General features: G+C 36.4%; 1 protein-coding gene across 1 annotated transcript; it reads left to right on the top strand.

Annotated features, from left to right (window-relative positions):
- Positions 1-12: 12 nt before the first annotated feature.
- On the top strand, positions 13-24,591 carry MAP9 (microtubule associated protein 9). Its single transcript, XM_081134446.1, has 14 exons — positions 13-121; positions 941-1,059; positions 1,764-1,848; positions 2,757-3,077; positions 7,057-7,289; positions 11,240-11,333; positions 12,047-12,288; positions 14,063-14,133; positions 15,198-15,366; positions 15,679-15,768; positions 17,185-17,346; positions 17,469-17,614; positions 17,746-17,878; positions 20,147-24,591. Exons 2-14 carry the CDS (start codon positions 985-987, stop codon positions 20,270-20,272), a joined length of 1,947 nt encoding a protein of 648 aa, XP_080990572.1. The 5' UTR covers positions 13-121; positions 941-984; the 3' UTR covers positions 20,273-24,591.
- The last annotated feature ends 1,401 nt before the right edge of the window (positions 24,592-25,992 follow it).

Below are 25,992 nucleotides of genomic sequence, written 5' to 3' on the forward strand. Positions count from 1 at the left end.
TTGCTCTGTCCTGCGCCCTGCCTCCGAGAGTCGCCGGGCGCCTACCTCCGCCAGAGGCTGCTGCGCGAGTGCGGCCGCCCCGTCCTCAGGGTCTCGGGGAGCCCTCGGCTGGAGCGGCAGGGTGGGTGCAGAACGTGGGGCTTCGCGGGGGGCCGGGGGTCGCGGAGGGACGGGGCGCAGGCGGCGCCCCAGTGTGCAGCGGCCTGGCCGGTGTCTGGCGCCGAGCGCGCCGCGCCGGGTGCGTGGAGCCGGCGGGGCCCGCGCACCACCCGGCGGGGCCCCTCGGTCCCCGGGCGCGCTGCGGGGGGGACCCCCGGCTCCGCTCCAAGTACGAGGAACGGCCACGGGCCCATTTGTACGCTGACTTGGAGGCAGCCCCTCGCGGAGTTTCTTTTTCTCTAACCCTATGGAAAAATGTCGCTGGCTGCCGTTTAGCATTATGATCTTTCTCTTTCCCTAGCGTTGTGCGCAAGCTTTTTTCCCTCCGGTGGTTGTACTTTTAGTTATATCTTTTAAGCTGATGATCCTCTTGGTAGCCTTTTAAATGAGTATGACTGTTTTGTAGGCAATGTTATGATTTTTGAATGAGAGAGGTGAGAAATAAAATTTGTAGTTTAATTGGCAACATTTTATCCTATTAGTCTATCGCAGTCACTTATTTGTGCGTCCTTAAAATGTTGTTGCAAAACTATTTTAGGATGAGTTCAGTTTGCGTATTTTTTTAGAACAAGCTTGTTGGGAGGACTTGATGTATCTTTACAAGAACTCGACGTCTTTAAGTGTAGGTGGAGCTCAGTGTTCATATGGTGCTTTTCTTTTTGTTTGGCTTGGGGGGCAGTAAGTGTGGTATTAGAAATTCTCAAGTATACAAAAAAGTCTGATTTGTGTTTTTTTATATTTATTGTGTTTTTTTTTATATTTATATTTTATGGGTTATTAGCCATTTTATAAAGTTAACGAGTGAAGAAAAAGATCCCATACACTATGTCTGGTGAAGTTTTTAGCACAACTTTGGCATATACAAAGAGTCCAAAAGTCACCAAAAGAACTACTTTCCAGGTAAAGTGTTTCAGATGATTTTACAAGTTAACACTGTGTTAGGAACGTTGGCTTTGAACTGATTTTAAGAAGAGCCCTGTATAAAGCTGGAGTAAGGCTTACATTCCTTTTAAAATGTTGCAGATGGTTGTGTCTGGGCTCTAGTATTACAAATTCTTCTGTGTGTTTAAGACTACCAAACTAGCCTCATTGATAAGTTCTTGCTAACTTAAAAGTTAAATCAGCTTATAAAAGTTGAATAGCAACTTTAAATTGGTATTTTCATATAAATGTTTTATGTTGTTTTTCCTATTGTAACATAACAACATTTAAGCTTTCTCTGTCCAGTCACTGCAGTTTTGAACTCAGCCTCTAAATATGCAGTGTTGATTACATCCATTACTGCAATCTCCAGAAACAAAAGATCTATAAAAGTACCAGCTTCTTCCAAAATGCCAGTTTATAATAAATCCTGTCAGAGTCTCCTCAGTTATCTTGATAGTCTGTCTCCTCCAATTTAACTGTAAGCTCCATGAGGAGAGGAACCTTATCATTGAGTCTGGGGTCTTGGGTGCCTGGGATAAGGTTGGCTTTCAGCGAATATTGTTAGATGAATAAAACCTGAGTTTGAAAGCAATTATTAAGCTAGCACTATTTGTTTAAATAATTCTAGATATGAGACTTCCATTTTTGGGTGGAAATTGATTTTAATTATCTTATTTCAGGATGAGCTAATAAAAGCAATTACAGCTCGCTCAGCCAGACAGAGGAGTTCTGAATACTCGGATGACTTTGACAGTGATGAGATTGGTATGTGAGAACACGGAAAAATAAACCACTTTTCTTCTTTTTGTTTTCTTAGTTATAGTTAGCCGATTCCTCCCAAAAAATTACTTATGCTAAAATTATATCTATGAATTCATTAGTTTTAGATTCCAACTTTTTATCAAATAAAAAGGCACTCTTAATTTTCAAGAAGTTGTATGATTGTCCTTGGTTGTTTCTGAATGTGAATAACTAACTGTCGGTTTGCGGTAAAGGGTGCCTACCAGTGATAAATCAAGTTCATCTTTGAGATGAACCCTATGAGAACCTACAGAGAGATTATAGCTAGGGCCCCTAGAACTAAACTTCAGTGCATATCGGAATCACTTTTATAATGCTTTCTATAAATCAGATTTTTTGGGCTGTAATAGGGACTCAGTTATAAAAATTCACTATATTAGTACTGGTATGATTTAATTTGGTTTCTTTTGATTATGTAAAAATATTAACATTTAGGTATAAACATACAGAGTTCTAAATTTGAAATTCAGTCTTTTATACTTTAAGATTCAGTGAATAATTCTTATGATTAAATGAATGATTCATTTAATCATTGCTTTATGGTTAACATTCTGTATTATTATTCTTATAGTAAAATCTAATGAAGCTGTTTATATATAAAAGTTTTGTATGCCCAAATCTAAATATCCATGGCCAATTGTTATTTTGAGGAAACTGGGTGATTTTTCTCAGGGCAAGCATAATGCTTGGCACACTATTCACACTTGATAAGTATGCTTTGAATAAATTAATGAAATTAAAATTTATATTTTATAAGTACCAATAAAAACTGCCTAAGTTGTTCATTTCTAGTCTTTAAGGTAATCTTTGATTAATGTAACCTTTGAAACTTTAAGATATACTATTGAAGATATTTTTCTTCCATTTTTCAGTTTCCTTAGGTGATATTTCTGACACCTCCATAGATGAAAACTCACTCAAGAAAACAGTAAATGATTTCCATATATCAGATGATGAAGAAAATAATTGTCCAAAACTGTCTTTTTTGAAAACCAATAAACCAAATAGTGACACGATGAAAGAGGAGCCAGCATTCCCCATCAAAAACAATGCGCAAATCTCACCTGATGGTGGTGAAGACAGGGTTGGAAATCCTTCAGCTGAGTCTCAAAATGAAGACCAGGACACTGAAAAAGAGAAACTTAAGATGGAACCCAAACCCAGAATTCTTTCAATCAAAAGCACACTTTCAGGTAATTTGTTAGGTCATTATAACTGCATTTCTTGAAAATTTATTTTAAGAAAACCAGGCACAAAATACCTTCATATGGTAGCAAGTAAATATTAAAAAAAAAAAAAAAAAAAAAAAAATCAGACTTAACTTTTCAATTTTACAGACATAAATCAAAATAATAGAACTGTAGAGAAAACCCATAATTCTGATGTCCAGTGGTATATGTCATGTAGCACCTATGCTGGTGCCTGATAGAAGGCCAAAGTACCTCCAGTTATCCACAGCTGTGCCTCCTGAAGCTCCTGGGTCCAGCCTTGCCTCAGTCTGTGAGCTTTAATTTTGTTTTTAGGGATGAAACTGCAATGGAATCCTTTCTAATCCATCTCATACTACAGAGACTAAAGTTTTAGCAGCACTGAAACTAGTCCTTAAAACAATCATTTCAGTGCCCCCATTTGCCAGAATATTGTTTGATATTTATATATTTGAAGGGAGAGAGTTTTGTTGTTTCTTTTAAGTCTCAGACTTGCCTTTAGAAAGAAGAAGCGCCATTCAGTTTCTCTATTCCCTACGAAAAACCCACCAGACTCAGTATTCTGAGGGTAAATTCCTGGTGTGATCTGGGATTACAGTAGTTTCTCCACAATTCTACTGAGCCCTGGGCCCAGTGGAACAAAGGTGGAGTGGAGCAGGAGCCAGCCCCTCTGAGATCCCCAGGCCACCACACAGAAACACGGGCATGGAAGGTTAAGGGTTGTGTGCCCTCCAGTCTTCTTTACTTTCTGTTTTTATAAGAGCAATAGTACTTGATGTTAACTTGCATAAAAATTGCTTTCCTTTTTATTAGCATTAAATGTATTGATAAGTATTACGTGCTTTACGTAGTAGATATCGCTCTTTCAAATGAGAGGCTATGAGCAGAGCAAAGAATACTAGAATAGTGTCCAGGACACTGAAAACAAAACAAAACACAAAACCACCCTATATTAGGTATGTGTGACCTCAGCATAGTGTTCTCATGAGGAAAAGGGTCCAACTTGCTCTTCCCATTCCACACAGTTGTTTAGGATCAGTTGATGTATGTGCTGTGAACTACTAAATGTGGCAAAATTGTGACCACAAGGCATATGAAACAATTCACTTGCTAAAATGCACCTTTCCTGTGTATTGAATACAATAAAAAGAAAATGGGGAGAAAGGAACATAATTGAACTTTAGGTAAACAGTCCAATAGTTCACCATTGCCCAAAGTCCATTCCATAGGTTGTCCGTTGGTATTACAGGGAAAACAGAGTTATAGAAAATTTAAACTGATTTCTTTATGAGAATTTCTGGGAGCCATTAATAAAGAAAGATGCATAGTGACTTGTCTAGAAGGATAGAGTAGGCAGTGTTTTCTAGTCTTATTTGAGCTTAGAAGCCTGTTTTTGTGTATTATATTTAGCCTATTTGTCTTGATTCTTAAAAGTTTTTTATTAGGCTAATAAGAAAATGTGAGCACATAGAGGGTAAAGTTGGTATTCTACAGGTAGAAATAGGTAACTATAACTGTATGATAGATAATTAGCAATAATCCACCTATTTAATACCTTTTTTTTTTTAACCTGTGATGAGTTAAAATATATTTTAAATACAAGATAGCACCTGGATTCTAAGGGCTATACACAGATGTGCAGTACTGTATTTTTAAATAATCACTAGTCCTTCCTCCTGCCTCTGTCACTGCCCTAGTTACTCCATCCATCCCTTGATCCTGTTTTTCCATCATTTGTTCTCTTTGTCACAGACAGTGCTTCCCTTGTCAGGGGAGAATCCTCCTGGCAGTCTCCACATCGCATCTTTTCAGTTCCATGACCTTAAAGGCATACCCTCCAACCCCAAATAGGAAGCACTGACTTTCCCACTGGTTGCTCTGGACCGGGGAGGTGAAGTTTCAGTGATAAGCTGCATGGGTGGTGGTGGTGTGCACCAGGGGCCCACCCTTTGCACTGAGGGATGGAGGAAATAACTTAATCCACCAGAATCTACCACACGGCTGGAGAGGAGGAGAGACTACCCCAGAGGAAGCAGACGTGATAGACAAGCCGAAAAGAAAAGGAACAGACGTTTACCGCAGTCGTCAGTGGTCATTGAGCATTACCAGGTATCAGGCACTGTGCTCTCCACTTTGTATATATGATCTCATTCAAGTCCTGTGAGCACCTTAGGAATTAATTCTGAACTAATTTTACCAGTGGGCAACCAGGGTAGTGTAGGTTAAATGACTCGTGTGAGGTTACAGTGCTAATGAGTCAGAGCTGAGATTTAAATATGAAATATGAAAATAGTCAAACTTACAGAAACAGAGTAGGATGGCGATTGCGCGGGGCTGGGGATGGGGAAATGAGGAGGTGCTGTTCACCAGGTATAAAGTTTCAGTTATGCAGGATGGACATGTTCTAGAGATCTGCTGAACAATGTTGTGTCTTTAGTTAACAGCCCTGTATTGTGTGCCTAAAACTGTATGAAGAGGGCAGATCTCATGTTAAGTGTTCTTATCACAATAAAAAAAAATGGATTCAACACCCGCTTTCAGGCACTATACAATATTCTGCTTAAACTGAGGCCCGAAAGACATGCAGGCATTTTTCAGAAGCAGGAAGTGGACATTCTGGGCAGAGGGATCAGCTTGGGTGAAGGTGTGGTAGTAGGAAGGGTTGTGACATTGATTCAAAACAGCCATCAGCCCAGCTTGTCAGGGACACAGCTGGAGAAATGGGTGTCAAGTGGATGGGGCAGCACAGGTAGCCAGGGACAAGACCGTGAAAGCTTCTGTGTTGTCCAAAGGCAATTAAGCTTGTATCCTGTAGGACTGGATGATGGGAGCCATTGAATTTTGTGGAGAAGAGCGATGTGATCTAATTTTCATTTTATGAGTATCACCAAGGCAGTAATCTAGTAAAGTTGAGGAGCTAACAGCAGGGATATCTGAAGCGAGATAATGAGAGATTTAGGAAGTAGAATCAGTAGGGTATAATGATGCTTGGATATGGGGGGACAAAGGGAGGAATCTAGGGTGACTCTTGGAATTTGGATTGAACATTTAGAGTGTGGCTAAAATTGGCAATGACACATTTACATTGGTACCAACTGGAATCTTCTAGAAGCATTCATAAGTCCATTTATAGACGGAAAGGAGGAAGGAAGGTGTTAATTATTCCAGTTTTGAAATTTTGTCAGAAGGATGCATTGGTAGAGCAATGGAGAATTGAATATGTGTAACTGGTAAAATTTAGGCAAAAAGTTAATATAAAAAGTTTCTTATGTTTTGAGGGCTGGAAGTATACGGGCAATAGGTTGTTGTTTTAAATCTAGCAGTAATTGAAGTAGTAACTGAGCTATTTTAATAACTGTAGAGAAGTTTCATGAACTCAACAGCTCAAATCATCGAGCTCTTCATCGCACCCTCCAGTGAGAGCTGGCACTTCTACCCCATCCCAACATCTCCTCCTTAGTTGTAACAGCACTTACCTTTGTCTCGTAATTTATTTCTTTAGAATCAGCTCCCTTCCCGAACTATAAAGTCCTTGGACAGGACCATTTTCACAGTTTGATTATGAGGTCCAGGAACGTGAGTAATGTGTACAGGGCCCAGAAGCAGAGACTCAATTAAGGTTTGATAGACGAGCCCCATCATTGTGGAGGCCACAACTTTGTTTTGTTTGTTTTTAATAGTAAATGCAATGAGAATTCATAAAGTTGAGGAGCTAACTTCTCACAAAACTAAGGTAAAACTAGTTACTTCCATGATGGCAGCTATTTTTAAAATTTGGATTGTGAACTGTTGCTTCGCTGTGCTTACTGAAGCTCTGCCTAGAGAAGGGCATGGGCATCCTCTGGACTCTCCAGGACAGACAGCCAGGTGCATGGGCACAGGAGAAAAGTATGGTGGCATCTTGGGGTGTGGTTGAAGTCATGTCGGTTTTTGTACATCCACCATAAAACATTCCATTTTTCAGCAGAAAACAGCAGCAGCCTTGAAGCAGAAAACCACTTCACACCCTCACCTCGGCCAAGGAGCTTGTTGAGAAAGCACACGCTCAGGCAGGAAAAAGATGGGCTAGGAGAAGAGAAAGAAACTGCCCTCCAGAAAGAATTAGAGGCACATCCTGCACCTTCATCCCTCCTGGGACCAAATGACAGACAACGAGAAGCTGAGGAGAAAGCCTCTCCTGAAAGCCTTGATCCTGAGGTTAGCACTCCTGCTGAACTGATGAGCTGTGTTCTCAAATTCAGGCCTTGGCATCTAATCATAAGAGACACAGTATTTCTGTGTACGTGTGTGTGTGTGTGTGTGTGTGTGTGTGTTACATGTTTTCTTCAGCAGCTGATAAGGAAATAATTTTAAGTTTTTTTAATATACTGTATTCCATTGAGTCTGAAACCCTATTAGTTACAAGATGTAGCAAAGATATAGCATTATATTGTGTACTGCCATGAGAGAATAAAAATCTGCCAATTAAGCCATAGCATACCAGTAACTATAATATGCATCCGATTTCAGAGAAAGTACAATGTAAAAACAAATGTTGCCCTTTAGAATCTGTGCAATATTGTGTATCTTTAATTGCAAGAATTTATATTTTTATTTATGTATTTTTGAATTATGTAATTTGTGGTGTCTATGTAGGAAACGGCCAAACCTGTAGAGACTCTTTATGAGTTTGTTTGAGCCAAACTGATAATTACTGTGAAGCAAAATCTCAACAAATGGAGAAAATGCTCTGGAAAATAGCAGTTTTGCAGCTTATTTTATACATTAGAATCAAAGGAGGAGACTCAGAAGTGTTACATGAAATCCATTGTTGGTATAATGATTAGGGAGTAGGAGAAAGCGAAGCAGGGAAGTCTCTGGGATTGGATAAAAAGTAAAATGGAGGGACTCATACTCCTTTTATATTGCTGGATGCAGGATAGTTAACAATTAACATTTACAGCACACAGAGATGGTATTCAGGAAGCAAGTAACAATGAGGGGTTCTCTGGCCTCTTGCTCTGGTGAGGGGGGTGTGCCCTGAGGATCTGGAAAAGGAGATTACGCTGACATTTCAAAGGTATGTTATCTTAGATGCAAAACGATAATAGGCTCACATAAGGTAAAGATTGACCTTTGCCAAGGAAGCCACAGGCCTAGGATGTGATACCTGCCATGACCTGCTTTTAGTTAGGAATTTTTATGTTCAGACCATTCTGTGTGATTACTTTGGTCTCTGAGTTTATGTGGCACGCCATGCAGGCCTCCCCTGAGCTTGTCAGATTTGGTATTAGGCCCCTTTTCATTCACACTGGCTAAGGACATTATAGCCAGTGTCATTTTATTCATTTGGTTTTATTTATTGAATGTTGATGGCACTAACCTATATTTTCAAGGCCATTCCAAAATGGAAGTAAATGTGATCTTTCAGGATTGCATTGGGGAGTTTACTATGTATCATTGTTAGGGGAGAACACGTGGCCCCTCTCTACACTTCACTATAGTTAGCGGACTTCCATCTCACATTTCAGAGGACAAGCATGGGAAGAACGTTCCTCCTCCATAATGTGCTTTAGCAGATCAGGGAAATGGAACTATATGGTCCCTGGCTAAGCTTCCATTAAGGAATTTTTGTGTTATCATGACATTCTATTTTTTATTTCTAATATAGAATTTGTGGTTTCAGTCTTTCTTGTTAAATCTTGATAGGCATTGCTCAGTTTTATTTAACTTTTCAAAGAACCAACTTTGGCTTTCTTAATTTTCTCTATAGTTTGTTTCCAATTTCACTGATTATTACTCTTTGTTATTTCTTTCTTTGGGTTTAATTTGCTTACCTTTAAAATGCGTCCACTGACTTTAAACCTTTTATCCTTCCTAATAAAACCATTGAAAGCTATAAATTTCCCTCTGTGCACTGATTTAGCAGCACCCATTTTTTTTTTTTTTTATGGCTTTTATTTTCATTGTCATTTCTATAAATGTATTTTCTAATTTCTCTTGTGATCTTTTTTTCTGACCAGTTGTTTATTTTGTGCTGAATGATTTTATTTCCAAATATTTGGACCTTCTCTAGATCCTATCAAATCTTTTGTATTAATTTATAATTTAATTTTATTGTGATAGAGGCTGTATCTTACGTGATTTCACATTTTTAAAAATTGTTGAGATATTTTTATGGCCTGGCCTAAGTGTATCTTGTGAAAGTTCCATTTGCTTTTTAAAAAAATATGTGTTCTGCAGGTGTTAGATACAATGTTCTATAATTTTATTTTGGTCAAGGTGGCTGGTAGTATCGTTCATGTCTTCTCCATATGCACTGGCTTTTTGTCTTATTGACTTACTAGTACCATCTAAGGGTGTTAAAATCTCTAGTTATGCTTGCAAATTTGTCTATACTTCCTTTTAGTTCTGCCAGTATTTTATGACTTTCTTATTGGACACATAATACGCTTATATCTTTAGCGTACTTAGCATTATTAAATGTTTCTATGCTCTGGTAATACTCCTTATCTTGCATTTTGTTTTGTCTGATATGTCAGCTTTTTTATGACTAGTATCTGCATGGTAAATCTTTTTCTATCATTTTTCTTTCAAACTATTTGTGTCTTTTTCTTTACGTTACTCTTTATTATTAATAATCTGATGTCTCGTTTTTATCAAGCCTGAAAATTTGCTTTTTAATGATAGACCATATATGAATGTTTAGTCCATTGAAGTAAGTAAGTAAATTTAGGGCCAATTTGTTGATGTTTGCTTTCTATTTATTTTACCTGTTTCTTAAATTCATATTGTTGTTATTGTTCCTCTGTAGCTCCTTTACTGCCTTAAAGAGTTAATCACATATTTTTTGTTTTCCGTTGTGATTATTGCCTTTTCAGCTGTAACTATTTGCATTATATTTTAGTAGTTCTGTGGATTACAAGATGCATTCATAAATCATCTCAATCTTAGAGTTGGTACTGCATTATTTCACATTCAATATAGAAACCTTGTAATAGTATAGCTCCATTTGCTCCCTCATCCATCATGCCATGTCTTGAATATAGACTGAAATCTCTGCTTAGTTCTTTCAGTTTCTAGCTGCTATGATTTTACAGGACTCTCTAAGGTCTTCCCCACACCATGAATAGATGAGCCAAGGGTTTTAGTGAATTTTATTTGCAGATTTTTGGGTTCATGCCCTATGCCTACGAACCAAACACACTGTCTGATTTTCCAGTCCTAAACTCAATCCTTTGACACACCCCCACCCATCCATCCCCAAGGCTGCAGCCATCTACTGAACTGGACAGATGGAAGAATGCCCTCAGGCAAAAAGCTACTAAATTGCAAATCTCCTCAGGCAAAACTTTTGTCTCTTAAGTTCTACTCCAGTGTTTCAGCCTTTCTGCCATTTTCCCAGATGGTTTCTATATAGCTTTTGACATATAATTTTCTTTGTACCCATAGAATACCATGGGAAATAAAATGAGAATTCATTTATTTTGCAACAAAATTAAACATCTTACACTATCATATCATTACCTTTGGGTTGGATTACTGTTCTATAAAGAGATGTTTAGTTTAGACACCCAAATATCATTTCACTTTCGTGTAATTTTCAGAATTTTGAAGAAAACTGAAGTGCATAAAATCTGTACTTTTCTAGTCTCAGGTATTTGTAAGTAGCTGTGTAGTTGTTTTTATAATTGCTTTCATTTGGAGGCCTAGTAATATTTGTTGGAAAGTAGGATTTTTACCTACTGTCTTTTTTTAAAACTTTTAAAAAATGTTTTTATTGATTTTAGAGAGAGGGTTTTTACCTGTTGTCTTAGAATGGAGAATTAGAGAAATAGATATCAGATCTTTACCTTAAATATTTATGAGATTTGATTTTAAAGCAGAAGTTTTAACAGTTGCTAAAAACAAATGTAGAAGTGGCCATTAAAGAACTAGAAGAGTTCTGTAGTGACCCCTTTTAATGATCAAGACATCGAGGCTTGAAAAGAAAGCATATTAGCCTCCATTCGTTTAACAAGCTTTTGGTGTTACAGCAGCAAACTCCTAATAATGCAGATTTCAGACTTATGAAATGAAATAGTCTTCATAATGCTATTGTCCTCCATAATCTTGAGACCTGAACTAACATAATAAATACTTTTTAAAATTTTTCTTATTTTAAGCAGGATCCATGGTTAACAAGTTTATCAACATCATCCCTTAAAGAAAGTCTTGGAGATTCCTTTTTACCAGGATCTGGGGATAAAACATCTATAAAAGGTGGTTATATCAAATTATTACATCATTTTATTTGTGAACTCATTTGCTTATAATTTTACAAATTCTATTTGTAAAAATAATACAGGGGTGGGCAAAAGTAGGTTTACAGTTATAATACAAATAAATAATACAATAATAAATAATAAGGTGAGAATAAACTGCCTTTAGTGCCCCTTTGGCATCAGAGGCAACACAGCATCTTAGGGGGAATAACACAGGGGGCGGCTTTATTCTCTGCATGGTGAACTGCCGAAGGGTTACATGGATTCTAGGTTCTCCCTGCATTTTTACATCTGCACTACTAATAACTGTAGTAGTATAGAGACATGTGCCTCCTGCTTACATGGCCTCTTTGTCCAGCTAAGAAACTGACTTTTGAAGAGAATAGATATTGCCATCTCATTTGGTTTGTACATCAACGAGTGCTTTTGGTGGATCTTTGGTTTAGGGTAGTTCTTCCATTCTATTTACTAATGTGATATTTTTTCTAAGTGTTGAGTACATCAGATATTTGAGTAGGTTGAGCAACCATTTTCTCTTTTATAGATCACTATGGAAAAAAGTTTATTCAAGTTGAATGTGATAGTTTTCTTGATATTTAATTTTGCAAGAAAAAGGGATTAATGACATCTAGTGGAAAGCAAATGAATCTCTTATATCTACCTTATTAATTTACAATGGAGTTTTACTGCTGTTACTCTGTCTCAAAATAGATCAGAATGAAGAATTCATTGAAAACCATCATTCCTTGAAATCAACCAAAAATGAAGAGAATTCACTTTTGATAGACTTTGTTACTACTGCACTTGAGAAATCCAAGGAAAGGCAAGTGACTTCTGATGACCTTGAAGAAAAAAAGGAGAAAGTTGAACTGATAATGACTGATCACTTAACAGTTGGTCCACCACTATCTCAGCATAACTTAAAATCTACCAATGCAACTGAGCCTGCAAAGGTATTTATATAAAATTATGCCTTTTATACTACAGCTTAAAGCACAAAATACAACTTGTAAATAGTTTGTCTTCCATGTTTGGTACTTCTGAATTATCTGTAGAAAACTCATCTTTTAATAGTGGTATCATATGGCCAAGTGGTTCTTATTTAATTCAAAAGAATTTTAATCAGGGAAGGTTGCAGTACATATAATAAAACCTATTGTTTCATTAAAAATTATCAGAAGTATATGATCATAATATACTTATAAGTATCTCAGAAACACATACCCATAAGTGGATAGGTTTCTACTGGTGTTCATTTAAAAATGCAGCCACCTAGAACAATTTCCAAGGTTTTAATTAGCGAAAGTTATTTCTTTGGATATCATTTTTAAACATTTTACAAATTTTAATGAAGAATTTTCAGAAGAAATGTTTAGCAACATCCATTATCGTTAAAATGGATAAACGGTAATTATCAGAAACATTTTTATTATAACCTCGAGAACCAGATCCGTTATGCGTATGATTATTTGTCCCTACACTGCATTGCACCAGATTGCTGTACTTTTAAAATTTATGGCATAGCATTTTTAGTCTGCATTTCTCCTGAATTTAGTCTTTTTTTTTTTTTTTTATTGATTTCAGAGAGAGGAAAGGAGAGGGAGAGAGAGAGAGACAGAAACATCAATGATGAGAGAGTCATTGATTGAGCCCGCAACCCGGGCATGTGCCCTGACCGGGAACCCTGATCGCCTGGATCCTAGGTCGACGCTCAACCTCTGAGCCACGCCCGGCCAGGGTGAATTTAGTCTTTATCTCTTAGAGCTGCAGTTTACTGGTGGCTATGCATATTTGTTACTGGGAAAGATAACAGTGCTAGCTGAAAACTTGCTGTTGAACAGGACTTTATTATAATACAGAATATTAGCTCTTTATTAAAATGTATAGAGAACGTTCATTAAGCCTTGTTTCAGATATATTGTCCTTAACCACTTCCCTTGGGAAAAAACACTAATGCCAAATTAGAGATGTGTTTGTATCTTTAATGCTAGTACCCATCTATCTGCATAAAGTAGAAAAGTCATGCCTAAAAAGGAAGAAGGGTATTCTGGCATTTATGGACAGAATCTTAGAAGTGTCTTAACAGATGTAATTCTAAATGAGAACAGGTAATTTACCTATGACAAGTAAGATCATAATATAATTGCTTTTGACCGAATCCATCTTTGGCTTTATTCTTACTTGCTACTGAGTGATCTTTCATATGCCGGAATCAAATCATTCCCCTGCTGAGGTCTCTGTTGGATTCTTATCATGAGAATAAATTCGAGCTCCTTACCACTCCCTAAAGATGTCAGGGATTCTTCTCTGAGCACATATTCCTCCTCTCTCCCTGCTGTTCACTGTGCTTTGGCAGCATTCACCTTTCTCTGTTTCTCAAAATTACCAAGTTCTTTCCCTTCTCAGGCTCTTAGCACTCACTGGTTCTTTCTTTCCACAGACCTTCCGGTGGCTCCTTTCTACTCTTCATTTTTCTTAGCTCTGATGTCAAGCCCTCAGGGAGGCCCTCCATCACCTCCACTCCAGGCACTCTGTCACTGGATTCTTTCATGAGTCACATTTGTTTATCTTTTTATTGTCTGTCAACCCTCTCTAATTCCAGTGAGTACTGTAATTGACACCTAGTAGAAGGTTAGGAAACATTTGTTTCCTGCTGACATTTGACCTCTAAGCCTCACTGTGATAGTTCTGGTGAGTAATCCATCTGTGGCCTTTTCTATTTAATAGAATACAATTGAAGATAGAAATATGAAGAATAAAAAGTCAACAAATAATAGAGCATCCAGTGCCTCAGGCAGGTAATAAAGTTATCATTATCTCTTATTTATGGGTTTATACTCCACAAAGCTAGTTTTAATTGAACTTCTGTAAATTGCATTTGGTGTTACTTGATTTTCTCTTAATTTCCATCTCATGAGATGGAGTAGTTTCTTCATGATAAAACCCTTCATTTAGTTATATTCTTTTATAAAAAGGAATTGATTAGGATTCTCCATACCCTACATTGTTTCTGGGATAGAGTTTCTTTCTCTTGTTTTTCCTGAGACAGTAGATATAAAGTGGTAATAAAGCTGAGGTCCAGCATTATATTTCTCTATTAAGTGTTTTTTACTAACACATGAAAAATTGTACTCAAAAGCCTTAAGGTTCCATGGACTAAGTTGTTTTATTAAACACTGATGATGATGATAATGAACAGTAACTCATACATGCTAATCAAAACCTTCAGAGTCTTTTAAATGATCAGTAATCAAATGATCATTAATCGACAAGAACCGGGGTCAGGAAGCTGTCTCTGCATGTTGCCAGTTAGTATATTTGTTAGGCTTTGTGGCGCCATCCAGCCTGGGTTGTAACTCTTCAGCTCTGCTATTGTAGCCTGGAAGCAGCCGTAGACAATACGTAAATGAATGAATGTAGCTGTGATGCAGTCACTTTATTTACCAAAACAGGTGACGAGCCAGATTTACCCACCAGCCTCTGAAATAGAGGATACTATTCTAACTTTATATTTAGAATGGTTTATGTAGCAAAGTAACACAAGAAACTGTTAAAACCTACTTTATTAATATCGGTTTTTTTCCAGGTAACTTGAGATACAGTCCATGTTTCTTAAAACTGTTCTCATTGCAAATACCTAAAAAGAGCAGTCACTTTGAAAATATATAACTGGAAGTTATAAAATTTAAATTATGTTGAATGGGCCTCTTTGTATACTAAGAAAAGACTATCATTTTCAAAGCAATTTTAATTTACTAAGTTAGAAAGTAGTTTTCAAATAGAGTAGTTGCAAATTCTATCGAATCTTTTTCTACCAAGTACATTTGTAATATTTTATCTTGATTTATTTGGATCTTTTCAGATTAATGACCTCTGAATTTTTAAAGAACTCTGGTTCTTTAAGGAGAACTCCACCGAAAACTACCTCTTCTCACTATTTAGGGACTTTGAAAGTCTTGGACCAAAAGCCCTCACACAAACAAAACAAAGAACTTGATGGAGCAGATAACATAAGGGCAGCCGTTTATCAGGTAAAAATGTTTTTAAAAAAGTATTTGTAAGAACTAATCACATAAGGTTACCTGTTTATCAAGGAATAAAATTACCCTGTCAGAAATGATGATTTAATGCTTAATTTATTGGGAGAGATTTTTCTTTATAATACCTGAGCAATCTTTGTATAGTCGAACATTATCAGAAAAAGAAAAATGATACTAGTTTATATAGAATTTATAAATTCTGTGTTTTGCTTTTTACAATTTTTAATCAAATATTTCAGAAATAGATAATTCAGATTCATTTGGAAACCTTTGAATATCATAAATTTATTCTTGTTCCCACAGGAGTGGTTGGAAAAGAAAAATGTATATATACATGAAAAGCACAGAATTAAAAGGATCGAAAGCGAAAGCTTAAGGATCCAAAATGAACAGGTATGAAAGCTTAAGGATCCAAAATGAATAGGTATTCTGAAACATAGAAGTAAAAACATATTATGGATTTTAATTTAGTAAAATATCTCTGAATATTAAATATTTCTAAATCAACTGTTTTTTAAATGGTAAAATAACTTGTATATAAAAGAACTGATTTCTGATTTTATTTCTCTGGAACTTCATACATTTTTAGTTTGATATAAATATGTTGTAACTTTTACATGAAAAACATAGAGATTTTTATTTTTTATGTGTGTGGAATAGCTTTGGCACTACTGATTGTGAACTTAATTATTGCTTGTGACTACCTACCTACTTCACGCTTAAAAATTAATTTCAGTCTTACAACTTAGCCAAGAATATAAAGGGTCATCAGCATTAACCTTCAATTTTCCTCTTTCTAACTTGGATTCTATATGTATCTTTAAAACCAACCCCTACCTGAGCTCTTGACCCATATCCTTCCCATTGGCTGAAGCTGAACTGTCTACAACAGGCTGAGTTCTTTCCCATCTTCTAAAATAAAAACCCTGAAAAACAAAACAAAAAACACTTCATTAGGCTGCCTAGTACTAAAATGGATTTAGAAAGAAACAAATTTCCCAAATACACACTACTGTTTGGAGCAGCCCTGCAGGGGGCGTGCCTGCACACCTGTCACCGTGTTTGCAGCATCTCACTGCTGTGGTCAGTGCCAGACACTTCTCATTTGATCTTCACAACTCAGTGAGTAGGTAGTCCTTCTACTTCTAAATTACGTTATCTCCATAATAAGGCTTTATATCACTTAATGCTAACCAATGTTAAGGCAAGCACAGGATATTATGGGCTTAGATTGAAGAAAAGTAATAACATACTTGCTATACACTCACCTACATATTTTCCAGTCTGCCACGCATGTTCAGCATTTGGAATATGTTTACACAGTAAGAATTTTATGCTTTGGTATCAGTCAAAAAATTATTCACAGCAGAGATCTGCAGCTTACTGTGTGTGGTGGCCAAATTCCTTTACTCAGACTTTCTTTATAAGCCTAGTACTTTGCTGTTTTTCTTTGACCAAAATATTTTATTATGAACATTTTACACCACGGAGCCTATTACAGATTATGTTGATAATGTTTGTGTAGCACCCTTTCCAAAAAAAGTTGATTTCCTTCCCATGAATAGTAGATCAATAGCTGATAAAATGCATTTTAGTAAAGGACATTTTAAAGTGCAAGGAATAATTCAGAATGTACTTTTCATAAATTAATTTGTATAAACCATCCTAAATATCTGCTTTGAAACACAATTTCTACAGATGATGCATATCAAGGGAATTAAAGAAAAATATATTTGGGTATCTATTTATCTATAGTTGTCTAGCTATTTGTACATACATATATAACTGTTTACTTTTTCTCCAAAATAGAAAAGAGCGGCTAAAAGAGAAGAAGCCTTAGCGTCGTTTGAGGCCTGGAAGGCGATGAAGGAAAAAGAGGCTAAGAGAGTAGCTGCCAGAAGGAGGCTGGAGGAGCAGCACAGGAAGAAAGCAGCAGCGGGCGACGCGGCCAGGAGGGAGGCGGCGGTCCAGGTGTGCCCGGCTTTGACTGTTCACTCCTTTAAGCATTTGGCGGCTCAGTCAGCGATTGGCCGCGTTTCTACTCATTTGACAATATTCACAAGAAATCAGAAAATCATTCTGAACTTTTTCAGGCTTTTGAAAGATGGAAGGAAAAAAAGATGGAATATCTTAAGGAGAAAAATAAAAAGGAGAAAGAGCATGAAAGAGCCAGGAAGAAGGAGGAAGAGGAGGCTGCTGCGGAGAAGAGGAGGGACAGCCAGGCGGCCGTGGGAAAATGGTAACGCGGCCGAGCGCTGGGATTTCTAGGGCGCTCGGCACTGGGAGTTACTAATGCGTCAAAGACCTGGTAGGAAACCTTTATTACGTGTTCCCCTTTAACCTTGCAGTGTTTTATGCTGTCCCACATAGGAATGAAAAAAAGGAAGCTTTTTTCAAAGAAAAGGAAAAAGAGAAAATCAGTGAGAAAAGAAAAGAAGAACTGAAAAGAGCTGAGAAAAAAGATAAAGATAAACAAGCTATTGATGAATATGAAAAATGGCTGGTAGGTTCTGTTTGCCAATGCACTTACGTATTTTAGATGTGCATTTTTGTGACGTTTCTGTCCCTAGTTTAAGGTCTGCTTGTCCCTGCCTGCTGGCCAGCTCTGCCTGGCAGGTACCCTCTTGAATTCCTCCTCTCGTCTCTCTCCCACTTCTCTGCCTTCCTTCTCAGTGTCACTCGTTGACTTCTCTGTTTCCACCTGTGTTCTGTCACCATGGCATGCAAGGTTTCATAATCTTACTCACCTGCCTTTTATTCTCGTTGGGTATCCCTCTCCTGTCTTCCACCAACTATATTCACACTGGGTCTCTCGTTTTCGCTCATATCTAAAGCTTGTCCCGCTTGTCAGAGCCCCCACCTGTTCTGCGTGAAATGCTCTTTCCCATGCATATCCTGAGTGGCTTCTCGTATCCATCATCTCACTTTCAAATGACTTTTCCTGAATCCACTTATCTTTGAAAATACTCCCTTTTCTTTAGCAAGCACAATAGGTTGTTTATGTTTTATAAAAGTGCACATAGTTTGGATTGCCTGTTGTTTAATTGTTTATTACCTGTCTATTTTACAAGTTGCCTGAGGGAGCAGGATCGTAACTCTGTGTTTGGTTTTTCTGATCACTTTGTGCATGGCTCCCAGTGCACTGCTTGACCCCGGGTAGGACCTCAGTGCTTAACAGTTGAATGAATAAGTACAAATTGAAGCCGTATATACCAGTACCAGTAGAATAATAGACCCACAGGACACCTCAGAACTTATTCCAAGTAAGAATGTGCTATATGAATAATAACACAGATTGATGAATGCAAGGGAATAACAATTGGTATTATTTGTGTGACATTTGGACATAAATCACTTAGCAGAATTGCCTTATAGCAGTAGAAACTCCAGAAGAATTAAAATGTTAAATATAAAATGCCAAACAGTAGAGCCAAAATAAAATAAAATGTAATATCTATCAATCACATGGTAATAAGATGCTTTTTAAAATCTGAAAGTGTTACTAAGAAATAACAAAAGAAAACATTAAATTTAAAATCATTAATGTATCAAAATAAAAAGTCAACATAGGTGCTGGTTGGAGGGTGAATTCCTACAGCAGCTTTGGATAATAAACTTTCCAGCAGAGCTGAACATATTCTTACCCTACAAACAAGCAATTTCACTCCTGCACATATACAGGGAGAGAAAATCTTGGCTTATAAGCATAAGGAATAAACAGGGATGTTTATAGCAGCATTGTCTGGGGGAAAAATGAGAGCATGGCTTCAACAAAAATGTCTATTCATAAATTGTACTATGTTGATGGAATTCTATACATCAGGGAACTAGAGCTACAGCTCTATGCAGATAAGTCTTAGAAATATGATGAATTAAAAAAAGGAAGTTGCAATAGAAAAGATAGTACAATACCTTTTAGTATAAATTCTAAAAACCTGCAAAACAAAATTGTGTGTTGTTCAGGCATAAATACATGTGTAATAAAAGTATTAAGAGATGCAGTGATAAGCCTCAAGTTCAGAGTAATGGTTACTTCATTGGGGTGGAGAGGAAGGAAGGTTTGATGAGGGAGTGGCCAAAACATTGGTCATGTTTTATTTCATAAGGCACATAGTGGCTATACAGGTTTTGATTATATTACTCTTTAAACTATTATCTATGGCTGAAATATTTATCTTATTTTTTGTAAAAACAAGGACTAAAAGTAATGTAGATAAAATGTATGCTGCAAAGCTAATATTTATTATATGATCATATATAAATTGCTAAAAATTAAAAGCACTGATACCCCTACAGTTAAGATGAGCCAAATAATTGAGCAAAAAAATTCATGAAAGGGCTAAAGAAATAAAAATGTGCTCAAGCTCAATAATAAGAAAAGAAACATGAGGTTCAATTTTCAACTATTTGTAAAAAATCTGAAGTGTTCCTTGCTGCCATGGCTTATTCAACCTTTGCACCCAGTAAATTTACTTCTAAGAGCCTATTCTCAGAAAATGATCACTAACTTAGACTAATTATTGTCTTTGAGTTATGGAATTATAGGTCTTTTTTCTTAGTTATAATTCTTTTAAAATATCACTTTTAATACTTAAAAAATTAAGTGGTCAATTAATACTTATTGGTAGTATACCTATAAATTAGCAGTATTCCCTAGTGCTTTTTTTATAACCAAATTAAACTAGGAAATGACATTTAAATATCTTATAATGGATTATTTTTTTCTGTTTATACATGTATATAAATATATGGTTTTCTATTTTCTCTTTAGGAAAAGAAAGAAAGGCAGGAAAGAATTGAACGAAAAGGAAAGAAACGTCATTCCTTTCTTGAAAATGAGGCACTTCCTCCATGGAGTCCTCCAAGCAGAACTGTGCTCTCAAAAGTGATTCGATAATTCCACTTCTTACATTATTTAGTTATTTATTCAACAACGTCAGTCATAGGTTTAAAACTATTTATCCAGTTATTAATAGTTAAAGAGTCTATTTTAATTAAATGCCAGCCACTTCTGCTGATCATGAAAAAGATGCTTTGGAGCTTAATCAGTGAAAGCATTGAAAACAGTTTTTGAGCCGTAGATAAACTTCCTCAAATGAAAAGCTAATCGTCAGATTGCTCTTCCCTTTAAAATACATAACCTTTATCATGTCCTAAGGATTCTTACAGTCAGATGATCAGTGATCACTTTCACTATGCTGTGTATGTTATTTAAGTATGTTTATTTCCAGTAATAAAAAGGAAACCATCCAGGTACAATAATTATATAAATAATTGAATTTATGTAAGATTGTGCATCTAGATTCAGGTTTTTAAATGAATGGTCACTAGGGAGTATGAATATATTATTTCTCCTAAAACTGATCTTTAGCTCAAAGTAGTTGCATTTGCACTTTGCAGGCTAGAATTTTGGTCAGTTGAGGGAGTAATTCAGTAGAATGCTAGTCATTGAGGCATTTTATTTAAAAATTCTGTGTTGTATTTTAATATGAATAAACTTTATCTGTTCTAGGTTTATGTGACAATCATATGCACTTTATAATGAGCAGACCTCTGAAATTTGTCTTTTTAAATTCTGTCTTTATTATTTCAGTGATACCAAAAAGATATCCACTCCATGGTAGTGATATACTTACACATTAGTTTTGGAAATTCTATAAGAGTTCAAGGTCATTATCACTATTATTATTTTCTAGACTGAAGCCATAAAGATAATAAAGGCAATTTTTGTGCTCTTAACTAACCCAGAGTCTTATAGCTTGTATTTGGAAGACAGCTGTATGAAAAGGTAATTTGTAGAAAATGTCCAGTTTATTAGATCTCTGCATATCCTTGTATTAATTCGACTCATACTTGAACTGATCAGCTAGTTTATCACAGACCAAGTGAATGCTCTCAGAGGTGAAACGCTACAGCCAAAGTGCAATGCAATGATGGGTGAGAATAAACAGTTACTATTTATTAAGCACCCATTTTAGCCTCTCTGCTGGATCTTTACAAATGTTATTTCTTATATTTACAACAACTCTTCAGGGTAGGTATTACTAGCCTCATTTTGCAGAAAAAGTACTGAGACTCAGAGAAATCAAATAACTTGCCACACACTTAGCATGTGACTGAGTTGGGATTAGACAGAACTGATTAAGTTGGTCCCCCTCCAGAAGGTACATGATCATTTCATGCTCTCATGTGGCCTCAGAATTGTCTGACAGGACCTCTATGTTACAGCAACCTTACAAACACATTTTACCTCTCAGATCCTACAATCATGTATTATTATCCAGAGATTATCTTTCCCTTAAGAAATGGCTGTTTGTTAGTAGAGATGGTGGACCTCATTAGATCTATGAAATGAAAACAGAATTCATAATATTTAAGGAGTTAGTCAAACGCCTTGTATCTAGCATTAGAATGTTAGAAAACCCAGCAGGTTATGGAACGTGGGCTTTGGGAAGGTCACTGGAGAGGTTCCCACTCTGAGAATTAACCTTGCTGCAGCGCACGTGCAAGATAAGAGATGTCATGGGTCCCTTTGTAAGGTCACATCAGTGTTATAGATAAATAAATTTCCTAAATAGAACTAGAGGCTGTTCATACTGCCTGAACTAGGAGAATACTTCATGAAAATGACATTACTACCAGCAACATGTATTATCAGCGTGGGATTTAGGGCCTCTCCTATTCATCCGTGTGTCCCCCACAGTACCAATCACAGTGCCTACCAGAGGAGGTTGTTTAAGTGCTTATTGTATCAGATTAGCTGTTCAGAGCTAAAAAGATACTTGCAAATTACAGGGAAGTCAAAGAAAAATAGGAAAACGCATAGCTACTTTTAGGGCTGTAAGATCATAAATGTGTCAGAGTTCACATTAAATATTTATATCAACTTCCTGATCATTTTCTTTTACATTAGTATATTTTGTGTGCTACCATGATCACCTCTTAGTTGTCAGAATTGAATTAAATTAATTAACGTAAAGCACATGGCACTTGACTTAATAAATGTTCACTGTTTTCATTTAGTTACTACCATGAGCCCTACATTTCCCCACTTCGTGTGTGTGAGAAGGTTAACATAGGTGGGGTTGATAATGGTTATTTGACATTATACATTTTTAGTATGCAAGAGGAAATCTTTGTTTTCTGGTCAGTCTAGGCTATAACACTAAACAGAGAAGATGGAAGTCCCTGTATTTAGGGACCTCCTAAAAAGAAATCTAAATAATAATTCTTAGCGTTGCTTGTGAGGTAGGATGAAAAGTGAAATTGAGATGTTTGCAAAGGCCCAACATGTCCTTTCCTTCAAAAGACTTTTGTCTTTGATCAAAAGTATATATAATTTCCTGTTTATAGCAACCAGTGCTGATTCAATTATCTAGTTAAATGAAATCGACTCTTCTGTAGCAGAAATAAAGCTGATTTGGGGGAGCTAGGTGAAAATACAGTACTGTTTACCTTTTAAGACCCCCAGGGGAGAATCAAGCCTGGTAATAATCTCTTCAATATACTCATCTATTTAAAGGATATGGTTTCCCCATATTTCCTTTAAAAGTATCCAATATCAATGTACATCAGTGATTTTTAACTGGTGTGCCACAAGAATATTTAAAACATGCACTACCTGACTAGCCAGGGCCACTGACCTCTTTTCCCTTAGATTGTCCAATTTAAAAAATGACAACAGCCAGCACAATAGCAATCAGTGTGAATAAATCAAAATTATACCTATTTTTTTTGTCGGATCGGAGATCGGCAAAAAATATATTTTTTTGATATACTGAAGAATTTTAGTAATTAGTTTGTGTGTCATGATATGAAAAAGGTTAGAAATCGCTGATGTAGAAATTTGTTCATTAAGTTTTCACTAATTTATAATATAAAGGAATTTTTATTCAAATTATGAACATAGGGTAAGCCTATAGATTTTCAGATTAAACTTCTAGTTTTATAAATTGTATTATCACTTAACGAATGCTGACATCTCAAAGTAAAGAAAATAGGAATTTAATGAATATTTGAAAACATTACCAAAAAACATTTCCCTAGAAATTTAAATATTAGTAATAAAAAGTAAATTTTTATGCAGAATTTAAGTTCCAATAATCAAGAAAGCAGTAGTGTTACATAAGTAAACAAACAATACAGCATTTTAGACCAGAAGGAAGTTAAAGCTGTCTAAAGGAAAGAAAATAACTGTTCCCGGATAACAGCATTCTGGTGGTTTGTAGTGCATTGCATTTAAAAAATGTTCGTAGTGCCCTTATGTTTTAAATAGTATTGAAACTGATACTTTCACTGTGGCCAAAGCAGTGCCTGATAGTAGGTAGGTGTCCACAGTTGCGTGTACCTTAGAACTATTCATCTAAAAGGGGTTTTAAAAATGTAATAATCGTGGCCCAAACTTTGTTTCTAAATTGAGGAAACTGATCCCCAAAGACTCTGACTTGCCCGAGCTCACACAGCGGTAAGGAATCTGGAGCTGGAACTCGGGTAGCAGGCTCCCCGCTTGTCCTCTGCCCACCGTTCTACATTGTTGCTAATCCGATACAATGGCCACACTGATTTAGTGACTGTCGCCATTGGTTGAACTTTATCCTCTGAGACGGTCCCCTATTTTCCGCTTCCTTCTCCATAACTGTCACCCGAGCAAAGCTGCGTGGGCACCCTCCCCCCCCCCCCCCCCCCCCCGCCACTGATAGTGTGAGGAGATCCTGGAGTTTCTTAGTCCTGAGTCACTCATGGGCTGAGATGCAATAGAGAAAAGGGATTTCACCAAGTGGGAAAGGTTGCATGTTAGTCAAAATAATTCCCAAGAGTAAACTAGTACAGGAAACATATTTTCCTCACTTAATCTTGGCTCTGATTTCAGCAATGCTACAGTTAAAAGTATTTAAACCCATATGCTTCCAAGCTTATTCTATGCAAAGCAAACTTCTCAATTTTCCTGCCTCCTAAGTACGTTGGCTCGCAGAATAATACATGCTAAATAAATGCTTAACTCTCGGAAACTTCTGAATTCTTTTACTTTAAAGTTTCGTGTGATTTGATTATTTTAAAGTATATAGGTTATAAGTAACTGTATAATGTTAACTTAGGTGAACACAATTCTTGGTGTTAAGTTTGGGATGTTTAAAAACTATTTGAGATGTATTTAATGTCTTCTTTTTTTACAAGCATATTTTCATGTAATGCTTAATTAAAGTGAACTATTCAAGATTTATTTTATTGGGTGATATTTATTGACTGGGAAAATTTTAATTCTACAATGTTAAGAAATGTGGTATGAATTTTATTTGAGGGCTAAAGGTGAAATAATATGTTGATATACTTTTTATTAGAAATGACTGAAAATTTGAATATAAAACTTTTTTTTTACTTAAAACATTACACAGCCTGACTGGCCATGGCTTAGTGGTTGAGCTTCGACCTATGATCCAGGAGATCGCGGTTCAATTCCCTGTCAGGGCACGTGCCCAGGTTGCCTCTCGATCCCCGGTGGGGGGTGTGCAGGAGGCAGCCAACCAATGACTCTCTCATCGCTGATGTTTCTTTCTCTCTCCCTCTCCCTTCCTCTCTCTGAAATCAATAGACATATTTTTAAAATACACAAAAAAACACACAAACTACAAAGGCAATGTAAGGTTATATAATTACCAAATAATTAGAAAATGCAAATAGTAAAAATTACCTACACTCCCATCCCCCAAAGACAATCGTAGTTAATACATTATGTACTCCTGCAGTTTTTAGTTTCCAGTGCATTTTCCCTGTACTGAAACTAGGCTGAGAGTAAAGAAAACAGATACAATTCTCTCTGTGTATTTTTCTCCATCTCTCTATCTGTGTTATCTATATGTGTGTATACATATGTATGTGTGTATGTAAAATACACATGCATACATACATGCAAACAGCATTTTTATTCTTTAAAATAAAAAAGATTATACATTTGGGAACCAGGTTTTTCTACTCAATAACATATAATGAACCTATTTTCCCACTATCACACCTTTCTAATAGCAGGGTTGTAGGGAGCAGTGGAGGTAACCTTTGATGCTGCAACTGCAATTTATTTAACATATTTTGGGGCATTTTGTTTTCTGGCAAATGTTTACCATAGTAAATAACAATATAGTCAACATCCTTGTATTCAATATCCTTGTTATTAGAGATTGGTGGACCTTATTAAAACTATAAACTGAAAAAAATAATTTATATTTAAGGAGTTAGTCAGATATCTTGTATCCAGTGTTAGAATGTCAGAAAATTCGGGAGGTTATGGAACGGAGGCTTTGAGAGTCACTCAGGAAGGTCACTCTCAGAAGAACCATCTGCTGCCATGTGTGTCCAAGATAAGAAATGTCATGGATCACGCCGTGAGGTCACATCAGTACTATATGTAAGTCAGAGAAACTTCATAAAACTAGAAACCTTTTTATACTTGCAGAACTACAAGACGTGGAATAAGAGTTAGTTACTGGGCATAGAATTTCAGCTCTGCAAGATGATAGTTCTGGAGATTCGTAGCCCAACAGTGTAAATGTGTTTAACACTTCGAATTGGGAACTTAAAAATGGAGATGGTAAATTTTACCCAATTTTTAAAAACTGCACAGCA

This window comes from Miniopterus schreibersii (genome assembly GCF_964146895.1).
Source record: "Miniopterus schreibersii genome assembly, chromosome: 4".
Classification (NCBI taxonomy): Eukaryota; Metazoa; Chordata; class Mammalia; order Chiroptera; family Miniopteridae; genus Miniopterus; species Miniopterus schreibersii.